The sequence below is a fragment of the Heterodontus francisci genome, chromosome 8 (genome assembly GCF_036365525.1).
Source record: "Heterodontus francisci isolate sHetFra1 chromosome 8, sHetFra1.hap1, whole genome shotgun sequence".
Taxonomy (NCBI): Eukaryota; Metazoa; Chordata; class Chondrichthyes; order Heterodontiformes; family Heterodontidae; genus Heterodontus; species Heterodontus francisci.
Window position 1 is genome coordinate 84,612,330 of NC_090378.1, and position 15,213 is coordinate 84,627,542.

The window sequence follows — 15,213 nt, forward strand, 5'->3', positions numbered from 1 at the left end:
TTGCTGGAAGGCTTTCTCTTTCTGTTTCCCTGTGTTCTAATTCAAATTTGCTGTGTTCCAGTTGTATCTTTGCTAACAGTACCCTGTCTGGGTCTGCTTCTACTTCTTCAGATTCAAGGGAAAAATGGTTGGCCACTAGCCTTAAGAGTTCAGACTTCCTAGCCTTACTATGTACAGTGATCCCACACTGCTCAGCCATTTTCCTCAACTCCTCCATAGACAGTGTTTTTAACTTATCCCAAGTTACTTCACCCTGTCTTGGAGAGCTACTAACTTCAGTTGCAGACATGTTAGTATTCTAGTACATACAACCACAAGGAAACCTGTATTAATCTTTCTCTTTTTTGATTGTGAACAATTTGGCTTCCCACTTCTAATTTCTCTCATTTGTCTGTGGGTCAATTCTGGATGCGAGCACCCAAATTCCTGTTACGACCAGGTGAGAAAGAGGTCTAGGGGTCCCTTTCAGCCTTCACCTGGTCTTATTATAACAAGGTTTAATTATAAACACACGGTGTTTTTAGCTCCCGCTTGGTGAATCGTTGTTCACCGCTTTCCAATTATAAGGCAAAAAAACCAGCACAAACAGGCTTTCTCAGGTTTAAAGAAGAAAAATGAAGTTTTATTAAACTTAAACTCTAATTCTGTTAATGGCTATGGATACACAATGTGCCAACGCTAGCATGCATATGCGGTACACACATGCAGATAGGGACAGAAAAGAGCAGAAGAAATAAAGTGGAAATGTTTGAGGCAATATCTGAAGTTTTTGTTACAGGTCTTCACGCTCGCTGTAGAGTCAGAGAGTTATACAGCACAGAAACAGGCCCTTCGGCCCATCGTGTGTGTGCCGGCCATCAAGAACCTATCTATTCTAATCCCATTTTCCAGCACTTGGCCCGTAGCCTTGTATGCTATGGCATTTCAAGTGCTCATCTAAATACTTCTTAAACGTTGTGAGGGTTCCTACCTCTACCTTCTTTGGGCCTCCTTATCTCGAGAGACAATGGATACGCGCCTGGAGGTGGTCAGTGGTTTGTGAAGCAGCGCCTGGAGTGGCTATAAAGGCCAATTCTAGAGTGACAGCCTTTTCCACAGGTGCTGCAGAGAAATTTGTTTGTCGGGGCTGTTGCACAGTTGGCTCTCCCCTTGCGCCTCTGTCTTTTTTCCTGCCAACTACTAAGTCTCTTCAACTCGCCACATTTTAGCCCCGTCTTTATGGCTGCCCGCCAGCTCTGGCGAACACTGGCAACTGACTCCCACGACTTGTGATCAATGTCACAGGATTTCATGTCACATTTGCAGACGTCTTTATAGCGGAGACATGGACGGCCGGTGGGTCTGATACCAATGACGAGCTCGCTATACAATGTGTCTTTGGGGATCCTGCCATCTTCCATGCGGCTCACATGGCCAAGCCATCTCAGGCGCCGCTGACTCAGTAGTGTGTATAAGCTGGGGATGTTGGCCGTCTCGAGGACTTCTGTGTTGGAGATACGGTCCTGCCACCTGATGCCAAGTATTCTCCGGAGGCAGCGAAGATGGAATGAATTGAGACGTCGCTCTTGGCTGACATACGTTGTGCAGGCCTCGCTGCCATAGAGCAAGGTACTGAGGACACAGGCTTGATACACTCGGACTTTTGTGTTCCGTGTCAGTGCGCCATTTTCCCACACTCTCTTGGCCAGTCTGGACATAGCAGTGGAAGCCTTTCCCATGCGCTTGTTGATTTCTGCATTGAGAGACAGGTTACTGGTGATAGTTGAGCCTAGGTAGGTGAACTCTTGAACCACTTCCAGAGCGTGGTCGCCAATATTGATGGATGGAGCATTTCTGACATCCTGCCCCATGATGTTTGTTTTCTTGAGGCTGATGGTTAGGCCAAATTCATTGCAGGCAGCCGCAAACCTGTCGATGAGACTCTGCAGGCACTCTTCAGTGTGAGATGTTAAAGCAGCATCGTCAGCAAAGAGGAGTTCCCTGATGAGGACTTTCCGTACTTTGGACTTCGCTCTTAGACGGGCAAGGTTGAACAACCTGCCCCCTGATCTTGTGTGGAGGAAAATTCCTTCTTCAGAGGACTTGAACGCATGTGAAAGCAGCAGGGAGAAGAAAATCCCAAAAAGTGTGGGTGCGAGAACACAGCCCTGTTTCACGCCACTCAGGATAGGAAAGGGCTCTGAGGAGGAGCCACCATGTTGAATTGTGCCTTTCATATTGTCATGGAATGAGGTGATGATACTTAGTAGCTTTGGTGGGCATCCAAAGATGGAGGTTCCATCAAAGGTAGAGGTTCCTGCCTCTACCACCCCTTCAGGTAGTGTGTTCCAGATTCTAACCACCCTCTGGGTGAAATTTTTTTTCCTCAAATCCCCTCTAAACCTCCTGCCCCTTACTTGGGTGGGAGGGCGAGTTGTGAGGAGGATGCAGAGAGATGTCAGGGTGATTTGGACAAGTTGAGTGGGTGGGCTAATGCTTGGCAGATGCAGTATAATGTGAATAAATGTGAGGTTATCCACTTTGGTAGCAAAAACAGGAAGGCATATTATTATCTGAACGGCTATATACTGAGAGAGGGGAATATGCAGCGAGACCTGGGTGTTCTTGTACACCAGTCTCTGAAGGCAAGCATGCAGGTGCAACAGGCGGTAAAAAAGGCAAATGGTATGTTGGCCTTCATAGTGAGAGGATTCAAGTACAGGAGCAGGGATGTTTTGCTACAATTATACAGGGCCTTGGTGAGGCCACACCTGGAATATTGTGTGCAGTTTTGGTCTCCTTATTTGAGGAAGGATGTTCTTGCTATAGTGAGAGTGCAGCAAAGGTTTACCAGACTGATTCCTGGGATGGCGGGACTGACATATGAGGAGAGATTGAGTCGGTTGGGATTATATTCGCTGGAGTTCAAAAGAGTGAGGGAATATCTCATAGAAACCTATAAAAGTCTAACAGGACTTGACAGGGTAGATGCAGGAAGGATGTTCCCGATGGTGGGGGAGTCCAGAACCAGGAGTCATAGTCTAAGGATACGGGGTAAACTTTCAGGACTGAGATGAGGAGAAATTTCTTCACCCTGAGAGTGTTGAGCTTGTGGAATTCGCTACCACAGAAAGCAGTTGAGGCCAAAACATTGTATGTTTTCAAAAAGGAGCTAGCTATAGCTCTCGGGTCTAAAGGGATCAAAGGGCATGGGGCGAAAGCGGGAACAGGCTACTGAGTTGGATGATCAGCCATGATCATAATGAATGGCGGAGGAGGCTCAAAGGGCCGAATGGCCTACCCCTGCTCCTATTTTCTATATTTCTATTAGCTATGCCCCCTGGTTATTGACCCCTCCACTAAGGGAAAAAGTTTCTTCCTATCCATCCTATCAATGCCCCTCATAACTTTGTACACATCAATCAGGTCCCTCCTTAGCCTTCTCTGCTCTAAGGGAAACAACCCTAGCCTATCCAGTCACTCTTCATAGCTGAAATCCTCCAGCCCAGGTAACATCCTGGTGAATCTCCTCTGCACCCTCTCCAGTGCAATCACATCCTTCCTATAGTGTGGTGACCAGAACTGTACACAGTTCTCCAGCTGAGGCCTAACTAGTGTTTTGTGAAGCTCCATCATAACCTCTCTGCTCTTATATTCTATGCCTCGGCTAATAAAGGCAAGTATCCCATACACCTTCCTAACCACCTTATCTACCTGTGCTGCTGCTTTCAGTGATCTATGGACAAGTACACCAAGGTCCCTCTGACCCTCTGTACTTCCTACGGTCCTACCATCTATTGTATAATCCCTTGCCTTGTTAGTCCTCCCAAAATGCATTACCTCACTCCTCAGGATTAAATTCCATTTGTCACTGCTCTGCCCATCTTACCAGCCCATCTATATTGTCCTGTAATCTAAGACTTTCCTCCTCACTATTTATGACACCACCAATTTTCGTGTCATCTGCAAACTTACTGATCATACCTCCTATATTCACGTCTAAATCATTAATGTACATACAAACAGCAAGGGTCCCAGCACCGATCCCTGCGGCACACCACTGGTCACAGGCTTCCACTCACAAAAACAACCCTCGACCATCACCTTCTGCCTCCTACCACTAAGCCAATTTTGGATCTAATTTGCCAAATTGCCCTGGATCCCACGGACTCTTACCTGCTTGACCAATCTCCCATGTGAGACCTTATCAAAAGCCTTACTGAAGTCCATGTAGACTACATCAACTGCCTTACGCTCATCTACTCACCTCCTTGAAAAATTCAATCAAGTTAGTTAGACAATCTCCCCGACAAAGCTATGCTGACTATCGTTGATTAATCCCTGCCTCTCCGAGTGGAGATTATTCCTGTCCCTCAGAATTTTTTCCAATAGTTTCCCAACCACTGACATTGGATTCATTGGCTTGTAATTATCGCATTTATCCCTGCTACCCTTCTTGAATAATGGCAGCACATTCGCTGTCCTCCAGTCCTCTGGTACCTCTCCTGTGGCCAGAGAGGATTTGAAAATTTTTGTCAGAGACCCTGCTATCTCCTCCCTTGCCTCACATAGCAGCCTGGGATACATCTCATCTGGGCTAGGGGATTTATCCACTTTTAAGCCTGCTAAAATAGATAATACTTCCTCCCTTTCAGTGCTAATTTGTTCAAGTATATCACAATCTCCCTCCCTGATCTCTACACCTACATCACCCTTCTCCATAGTGAACACAGATGAAAAGTAATCATTTAAAACCTCACCTATGTCCTCTGGCTCCACACACACATTGCCACTTTGGTCCCTAATGGGCCCTACTCTTTCCCTGGTTATCCTCTTGTCCTTAATATACTTATAAAATGCCTCGGGATTTTCCTTTATCTGCCCGCCAGTGTTTTTTCATGTCCCCTCTTTGCTCTCCTAATTACTTTAAGTACCCCCCTACACTTTCTATACTCCTCTGGGGCCTCCGCTGTTTTCAGCACTCTGAATCTGCCATAAGCCTCCTTTTTTTCCTTATCCTCTATAGCCCTTGACATCCAGGGTTCCCTGGACTTGTTGGTCCTACCCTTCACCTTTACGGGAGCAAGTTGGCCCTGAACACTCACTATTTCCTTTTTGAAATGACTCCCACTGCTCTGATGTCGACTTTCCTACAAGTAGCTGCTCCCAGTTCATTTTGGCCAGATCCTGTTTTATCATATTGAAATCAGCCTTCCCCCAATTCAGTACTTTTATTCCCGGCCCATCTTTGCTCTTTTCCGTAACTACCTTAAATCTTACAGTTATGGTCACTATCCCCGAAATGCTTCCCCACTGACACTTCTACCACTTGTCTGGCTTCATTCCCTAGGATTAGGTCCAGTACCGCCCCTTCTCTTGTAGGACTTTCTACGTGCTGGCTCAAAAAGCTCTACTGTATACACTTAAAGAATTCCACCTCCTTCAAGCCTTTTGCACTAAGACTATCCCAGTTAATATTGGGGAAGGTGGAATCCCCTACTATTACCTTATTATTTTTGCACCTCTCTGAGATTTGCCTACATATCTGCTCCTCTATTTCTCCCTGACTGTTTGGAGGCCTGTAGTATACACTCAGCCAAGTGATTGCCCCCTTTTTGTTTTTAAGTTGTACCCATATGGCCTCATTTGAGGAACCTTCTAAGATATCATCCCTTTTTACTGCAGTAATTGACTCCTTGAACAACAGTACAATGCCACTTCCTCTTTTACACCCTCCCCTGTCATGCCTGAAGATTCTATACCCTGGAATATTAAGCTGCCAGTCCTGCCCTTCCCTCAACCATGTCTCTGTGATAGCAATATCACATGCCCATGTGTTAATCAATGCCCTCAATTCATCTGCCTTACTAGTAACACTCCTTGCTTTAAAATTGATGCAAACCAGCCTTGCACTGTTCGCTTGTGCCTTAACAGGTCTATATTTGCTCTGCCTTCCAGACTGACTCAGTTTCTCTTCTATATTTGATTGTGCACCACCTCTCACTGTACCTCCACTCTGTATCCCACCCCCTTGCCAAATTCCTTAAATCCCCACCCCCACAACAGCACTAGCAAACCTCCCAGCAAGGATGTTGGTCCCGTTCCAGTTCAGGTGCAACCTGACAACTTGTACAGGTCCCACCTTCGCCAGAAACAGACCCAGTGATCCAGGAAACTAAAGCCCTCCCACCTGCACCGTGTCTTCAGCCACGCATTCATCTGCTCTATCCTCCTATTCCTATACTCACTAGCACGTGGCACTGGGAGTAATCCAGAGATTACAACCTTTGAGGTCCTGCTTTTTAATCTGCTACCTAGCTCCCTAAATTCTTGTTGCAGGACCTCATCCCGCTTTCTACCTATGTCGTTGGTACCAATGTGTACCACGACCTCTGACTGCTCACCCTTCCCCTTCAGAATGTCCTGCAGCCATTCCGTGACATCCTTGACCCTGGCACCTTGATTGTAGGTAGATCTTGCTTTTCTTCTTAAACCTTGTTCACTGTAGAAGACTTTTCACTCTTGGGGTTCACTCTTGCATGACGTGTGTGTGTGTGTGTGTGTGTGTGTGTGTGTGTGTGTGTGTGTGTGTGTATGTATATACCCCCCCCCGCCCCCCTTCAACAGCATAAAACCCATCACATTTCTACCTTCCTTCAGTTCTGAAGAGTCAAAACCAACTCGAAGGGCGGCACAGTGGTTAGCACCGCAGCCTCACCGCTCCAGCAACCCGGGTTCAATTCTGGATACTGCCTGTGTGGAGTTTGCAAGTTCTCCCTGTGTCAGCGTGGGTTTCCTCCCACCTCCAAAAGACTTGCAGGTTGATAGGTAAATATATATATATATATATATATACACACACACACACACACACACACACACACATGTAGACATCATATATGTGCACACATGTGTATGTGTGCACATGTCTGTGTGCTCATATATATGTGCGCACGTATGTATGTAGGTACACACTTGCAGACATATATGGTTATATGCACATGCACAGACACATATATGACTTAATGTGCGTACGTGCAGATATATATATATGCACACGTGTGCGCATAAACATGTACATATATACACACATGTGCGCACACACACTCATGTGCACATGTTATTGTCCCTCCAAGTTATAGCATCTTTCCTGTGCCAAAGAAAACCACATCAGGTTCACACTGCTAATTATGTTATCATTCATATTAATTGCTCCCTAGGATACCTTGTGAATAGCATATTAACTTTAATAATGAGACAATCTCGTCAAGTTTTTATGGAGCTAACAGAATATTGAACTTTCCATAATAAAAGCAAAATACTGCGGATGCTGGTAATCTGAAATAAAAACAGTAAGTGCTGGAAATACTTAGCATGTCTGGCAGCAACTGTGGAGAGAGATAAACAGAGTTGACATTTTGAGTCAGATATGACTTCTTCAGAACTGAAGGAAGTTAGAAATGTGATAAGTTTTATGCCATTGGAAACGGGGAGGGGGAGGAAGAACAAAAGGGACGGTCTGTGATAGGGTAAAGGGCAGGAGAGATTAAATGACAAAGGTGTCATGGAACAAAAGGCCACTCCCTTTGTCTTTCGTTCTATGACATCTTGGTCATTTAATCTCTCCCACCCTCTACCCCATCACAGACCTTCCCTTTTGTTCATCTCCACCCCCCCCCCCCCGCCCCCCTTCAACAGCATAAAACCCATCACATTTCTACCTTCCTTCAGTTCTGAAGAGTCAAAACCAACTCGAAGGGCGGCACAGTGGTTAGCACCGCAGCCTCACCGCTCCAGCAACCCGGGTTCAATTCTGGGTACTGCCTGTGTGGAGTTTGCAAGTTCTCCCTGTGTCAGCGTGGGTTTCCTCCGGGTGCTCTGGTTTTCTCCCACCTCCAAAAGACTTGCAGGTTGATAGGTAAATTGGCCATTATAAATTGCCCCTAGTATAGGTAGGTGGTAGGGAAATATAGGGACAGGTGGGGATGTGGTAGGAATATGGAATTAGTGTAGGATTAGTATAAATGGGTGGTTGATGGTCAGCACAGACTCGGTGGGCCGAAGGGCCTGTTTCAGTGCTGTATCTCTTTAAAAAAAAAGTCAACTCTGTTTATCTCTCTCCACAGATGCTGCCAGACGAGCTGAGTGCTTCCAGCACTTTGTTTTTATGCTTGAATGTTCCATGTTTCTTTTTAAAAAGCATAGCTTGCTGCTTCCCCACATTATGACTGTGATAATCCAAATATTAACTCATCATAAAACCAGATTAAACACAAAATAAAATTTCCCAAGAAAGATTTTATTTATAAATTGTATCTCAAAAACTGGCGACTTTACAGCAGAGTTAAAATATCACGATTAAAGATGCCAAACCCAATCTTTGCCAATGCTGAATAAACACGTTATACACAACAGTCATCATATTAACAGATTAGAAAGCAGGATGTTTTGAATTTTTGGATTCAATTATCCCAACAAGAATCCCCTCCAAAGATTGTACTTTGATACCCATGCTGCCAACTCCTCTGAATTTTGTTTTTGTTGGGATATTGCACTGGTAAAGCATCCACCTGTAACAAACTTACATATTCAAAAGCTTCTTGGAATGTAAGTGAATTGCCATTAACAAATATGGGACACAAATTTGTAAGGAGCTAAAAATTACTAATCAAAATTATCTGCTGTCAAACATATTATCCACTCCAAATGCAAAAGAAGGATTTCATACACTACCATCACTGGTCAAAACTACGAGGCTGAAATGTTTCAGTGGAAACTAAAGGAAGCATAGTTCAGTTCTTACTTACAATCCTTATCCAATTATATTGCCCTTCCCACTACTGTTTTTATAATTGCAAATTTAACTATTTGTGGTGAATCAGCTTCCTAGTCAACATTTAATTTTTGTGAGAATTTAAATCTCAGATGCCCCAATACATTTTTCCTTTAGTGATCACATTGAGATCATCCTTATAAAGTTGAGAACTCCTTAATAACCGTATCCCATTACCTTGTCCTGGATTTTTCAAAGAAAACTGATGCCTTTATATAGCACAACACAGCTGCCATTATCAACCATGATTTGGGAACTGGAAAACAGCATCAAAATTTATTAAAAGTATCTCCTCTGAGGGCACCCCCAATGGCTCAGTGAGTGCATCCAAGTGAGAAAAATTGCATTTTCAGTACTGAGTCAGCAGATCTCAGCCAGGCCAGTGGGAATTAGGGAGGGGGAAATCCAGGGAAGATCCTGTTCTAACTGCTTTCCAAAGACCTTTGCTACAAGCATATGTTTGTGGACATCAGGTGAAGGTAGAATGAAGGACGATTGATGACAGAAGCTCAGCTGCAATGTCACCTCTCGTGTTAAGTAGCCAGCCAATATTCATTGTCACATGAATAATGACACTTTCCCAAGGTACCAAAAAGTATCCAGTAGCTATATATCCGTACTGCCTTCAGAAGAGCAGCAAAAAGGGAGAAAACTTGCTGAGGATTTTTTTAAAAACAAACTCCTTTTCACTAACTTCTCCTCTAACAAAACTCAAATTATAAAATCTTTCTGTACATAAATGTTAGGTTTTATTTTATAACAGAACTGTAAACTTATCATCTTATAGGAATATATAACTGTAACATGATTCTAAACTTGGACATAACCAAATTATTCACTATCGATAACATGGAAAAAAAATTATAATTAAAACCAGAACGCAAATTAAAATCTGTAATCTTATACCCAAGAAGCAATAAATATTTTGAAACCCGAGATATCTTCTAGCTTAGAAACCATACCATTCAATGATTTTGTTGCATGAAACACAAATTCACACATTATTGTGCCTATAATGAGTTTAGAAATCTTTCCTCCCAAAAATTTTATTAAAGGACCAGTTTGTAAAAAATAGCATTATTGTTTGCATTGTGTAAAAACATCAGAACAAGGATACCTATTATGGGGTGGGGACCAGAAAAGGCCTAGACACATATAAACAACTAACATGATCCCTCTTCTCTTTCGATCTGCATGCAAGAGGACTGTATTTTATGTTCCGTTGAATCTATAAAAATGTTTACGTATGTTCAAAAGAATGATACCCAAAACCAATATGCTGCAATTCGTTTTCTGGAGGTAGTCATAAATTTCAAGAGGGTTCATTATCCTATGCAGAGCACAGTTTGTTAAAAGCTTAGGCCACAAGGCCAAGTATATCTTAGAATCTTAGAAATTATGCAATTTTAAATGTGATCCTATTACATGATGATACGCGCTATATTCCTAGCAAAAAAAGGCAAAATTTGTTCAAGACCAAAGCTGTCGAGGTGATAACCGGAATAAAAACAAGAAATGCTGCAAATACTCAGCAGGTCTGGCAGCATCTGTGAAGAGAGAATCAAAGTTAATGTTTCAGGTCAGTGACCTTTCATCAGGTGGTAACTGGGGTCTGAAACATTGCACAACTCCTATACTGCTCGCAACACACTGTACCTTTTAGCATTTCACTGCAGGAAAGTCATTTCCTATTTGATAATCCCTAACTACTACTCAATTCCATGAAAGGATTAATGCACAGTTCTCACATTGTCAGGAAAGGGCACTGTGCCAACTTAGATTTTGCCTCTTGCTTAAAATAGTAAACTTAAAATGTGTGTAAGTGACAGGGGTCTGTTTTTTTTTAAAGCAACATGCCCTTGTGGTGCATTTGATTATTAATTAATAAAACATCCTAGAGGAAATTCTATATAGATATATAGCCTACAATTTATTTAAGACACTCATACTTTGCATTAAAAAATTGGAGTGCAATTGTTTTCTTTACAATGCATTAAAGGCTACAAAATTAACTATACTAACGGAGCAATGCATACTCATATATTCTAATGAAGCAGCATCTCACTAACAGTAATTTGCATTCTTAAATCTTTCAAATGGGACTACTATTTTGATTATCTTTAAACAAGGAATATAACAACTATTCTGGTGCATTTGAGTCAATCTTGCGAACTTGATTTGAAAAACACCAAGACTGAACTTTTTTCTACTACATGCTCCAAAAGAAAATGCATGACTATTTATATACAGGTCTCAACTCAAAATATTTTACACTACATTAAGAAGGGAGGGAGGGTAGGCGGTGAAGGGATATAGGGAGAAAGAGAAAAGCTATCCACTCCAAAAGTGTGGAAAGCACAAAGAAATTGGAAATTTCTGCACTGTCCAATGGCAAATCTCGTTTGCATTCTAGCAGCAACAAAACAGTATCCAATCACAATCTCACCTGTTCCCCTCAACACTATTTTCTCTCCTGTGTTGAATGCACTGCTCTTGCTAGCAAAGGAATCAGCAGTCCTTGATACCTCACTAAGTGGCCATTTTCCCAACTGTGGGCAACTTGACCATTAATCCCAATTTTGCATTTACCTAAGCAGGAATCCAGGTAATGATCATCAACGAAATACTGATGTCAATTGTAATGTCCTCATTACTGCCTTTACTGAGATCAGCTAACTTACTACGAAGTACTCACGTGCCTAGTTTCACAGTCAGGAGTGATTTTTACCAATGAACCATCCTGGTGCCAGTTATAGTTTTCAAATTAAGTAGAATATTCCTAACACATCTGGGCCATATTTTCCAGTAAACTGTTTCATTCTTTGAAAGAGTATCTGGGACACAAGAAATCTGTCAATTTCTCCAGCTTCCTGATTACCCTTGGTATCTTCCCCCACAGATCAGCATCTTAATCACTCCATGGCACCACAAACATATGAATTAGGAGCAGGAGTAGGCCATTCGGCCCTTTGAGTCTGTTCCACCATTTAATATCATTGCTGATCTGACTGTGGTCTCAACTCCACTTTCCCGCCCCTTTGACTTCCTTGTTAGTCAAGAATTTATCTACTTCTGCCTTAAAAATATTTAATGGCCCTGCACCCAATACTCTCTGGGAAAGAGAGTTCCTAAGACTCACAACCCTCAGAAAAAAAAAATTCTCCTCATCTCCATCTTAAATGGGTGACCCTTTATTTTTAAACTGTGTCCCTAGTTCTAGTCTCTCCAACAAGGGGAAGCATCCTTTTGGCATCCACCCTGTCAAGTCCCCTCATGATCTTACACATTTCAATAAGATCACCTCTTATTCTTCTAAACTCCAATGGAAACAGACCCAACCTGTCCAACCTTTCTTAAGATAAACAGCAAACTACACTGCAAGACTGCACTAACTAGAGCTCCATTTCTAACCAATACTAAAAACATAAGGGAGATAACAAGCTAAAGAAAATGCAGTGGATGCAGTTTATTTTTACTTGTAAAGAAGTTGATAAGGTACTACATCAGAGGAATTAAGAGGAATGTGGATAGAGATGGTTGGAGAGCAGAAGGCAAATTTCGGAGATTGGAAAGATGTTGCAAGTGGTGTTTCACATTGCCTGTGTTGGGTTATTTATACTGTAAATTCTCTGGACTTGAGGGATCATCAAAATTTACTGATGATACTGATCTAAGTATTAAAGACTATAGAGAACATAGATGGCTAGCAAGGTGGACAGATAGGAGACATAAGCTGTTGAATACATGAAAATGTAAAAACACAAGCATGAGAAAGGAAATGTGTCTTAAATGACAAGATTTTAAATGGAGTAAAGAAGCAACAATTGAAAAACCTAGCCCACAGTTAGAGTATTGTGTACAGTTTTACAGAACGGCATTATAGGAAGGATATAAAAAGCAACAGAAAAAGGTACAACATTGATTAACAATACTATCAGAGATAAAAAAGATACAATTATGAAGAACCCCAAGGTAAGTTAAGATTTTTCCTAGCAGACCAGAGGTTAAGTTGGAGGCTTTAGGATTAAGAACAGTTAAGTAGTGATAGACTGTTTCCATTGGCCAGTGAGATGATAAAAAGGGGCACAAATTTAATATGATCACACACAGGTGGTTATTACATGGAAAGCTTGTGCCAAACCTAATTTGAGACAGCATTGATAAATTTGTTTAAAATGCAATTTGATAGCTTCTGGAATACTCAAATGATGGAGCGAGCAGGAGAGTGGGGAAAAAAATGGTATAGGTTTGATGGGCCAAACAACTTTTCCTGTGCTGTAACATTCTATCAAAGTTAGACCAGACAAGAATGTTGAGTGAGTTCCCTTGCATTATCCTTACAAGTCCTGTATTAAAGTACAACATTCAAATAGTCAAATACATTCCTTAAACTGCATGGTCAGATGTTATGCACAAAACTACAGTCAAAGTGACATGAAAAGAAGAAAAACAATGCAGTGTGGAGAATACAATCTAAAGCTTCAGTCATTTTTGTAATCGCAAATATTAACTGTGATCACATTTTGTTACATATGTCAGTGCTGTTGCATGTTCAAGGTCTCCATCAACATATTAATCAGGTAGTACTGGTCATTTCACAGCAGGAGACCACAGAAAATGTAAGGTACAGATTTAGGAGTATTTTTTCTTGAAAAGAATTTTAAGATGACGTTTTCAACAAGAGTCTATTCATTACCAGAGTGAAAACAGCATTTGAATCTCAGTCAGGCTAACCATTCTCTGGTGATTTTTCCACTACAAATCATCCAGACAAAAATAAGTATCTTCCCCCCACCAACAGTAAAATTGTTAAAGACCCTATTGTTACAATATTACTTATATCCATGGTCAGTGGCTTATGGTGATTAGATAAGTCAATTTAGGTTTTCATCACATGCAATTCTGGAATTTTTAACCGTGTTTTGGGCAATCAGATTCCATGGTTTGATCCATTAAAATTTTATAATACAGAAATGCGTGCTCAGCAGCACAGAAATAAAGTGGCCACTTTGCTTTTTGGAGAAATTGCAAAGGAAAAGTTGGCTTACAGCAACACATGGCATTTTCTTCATTAATTCTTCAGAAGCTGTGGTTTGTGTTTTTTTAAAAAACAAATTTTGGACTAAATTATTGTAGTTTTAGATGAAGAGCAGATACAGGACACCTGCCATGTGTGTACACACTTAAAAATGAGCATGCTTGATCTTGTAAAACCTATCAATTTGATTTAAAACATTTTGTCAAAAGACCACAATTACTAGTAAAGCCCATCAATTTATGAACCCTGATTGCACATTGCATAGGTCTATTTCTGTCACTAAGCTCAAGCATGATCTTTTCAACTACTTAGCTGTCTACATATGCGTGATGCTTTGTATTTGGCCATTGATATTTCAAAGGTTGAGAACACCATTAGTCTATACGTTCACCAAGATCCTATGCAATTATATAAAATTTCTCACTTTCATCCACTTAATGTTATAATGCCAGCAATTTCCTTAATACCAACTCTCTATAGTAAAGAACACATTTTGGATGGTTATCTCCAATTAGTTAAGTGCCTCCAGATGCCAGCGTTTAGACTCTTGAACGAGTTTAGCACCCGTATATGAATGGAGTGTTCTGTTGACTGATACTGCATCATGCTTTGCTTGGATCTGAAGTGTTCTTGGGTTCATATCCATATAGAAACGTTGCAATTATTACCAGGATGGTCCCAAGGAAAAAGACACTAAAACAGAAAAACACAGATTGACAAAAAAGCTTTGAATTTACATGCAACATATTTTATATTCAGCTTTAATGAAGGAAAGTTAATCTGATATTTTCTTTAACATAGGTTTAAAGTTTCATTATAGGACTCTGGGGATGGAAGCAGCTTATATTTAGCTAACTAGTACACTGATATCTTTTCAATAGTTTTCTATTCAGGAACACAGTTAGCTGCCTCTTGAGATGGTCGGAATGTGCCCAAAGTGGGAATTCTATCCCCTTATTTCATTTTTCTTTACTGAAGTTGAGTACTAGATTGTTTAGTTTGCAAATTTATCCACAACTCAAATTTCTTTTTAGTCAGCATACTGTATAACATGTATATTTCTTTTTGTTCTTTACTTCTATATTGATTATTTTTATATACATTGAGCTGCATCTGCCAGCTATCCGAAAAATCTAAACCCTTGAGTGTGGTTGTACTGCATGGTTATTATTTGCTTTGTTGAATTGTGCAACCATATTTTCCATTTCAAAAGAATCATGTATTTAATAATGAATGTCATTGGTCCAGTTCTCAGTTTCAATACATCTCTGATCTAAATGATCTCATAGCATCCAATTTTCTCCCTGAACAAAAGGCACTGCATTTACAATATATTCAATATGAACTAATACGATCAACAAGG

The 15,213-nt window shown here is 41.2% G+C and overlaps 1 protein-coding gene across 2 annotated transcripts in view; it reads right to left on the reverse strand.

Moving 5' to 3' along the window:
- Positions 1 to 8,270: 8,270 nt before the first annotated feature.
- LOC137372986 (UDP-N-acetylglucosamine transporter) overlaps positions 8,271 to 15,213 on the reverse strand; it is a 57,577-nt gene continuing 50,634 nt past the window's right edge. For both annotated transcript variants that reach the window (XM_068037574.1, XM_068037572.1), the window contains exon 8: positions 8,271 to 14,543. In XM_068037574.1, coding sequence (XP_067893675.1) covers positions 14,453 to 14,543 — 91 coding nt within the window. In that variant the 3' untranslated portion in view covers positions 8,271 to 14,452. The remainder of the gene's footprint in view (positions 14,544 to 15,213) is intronic.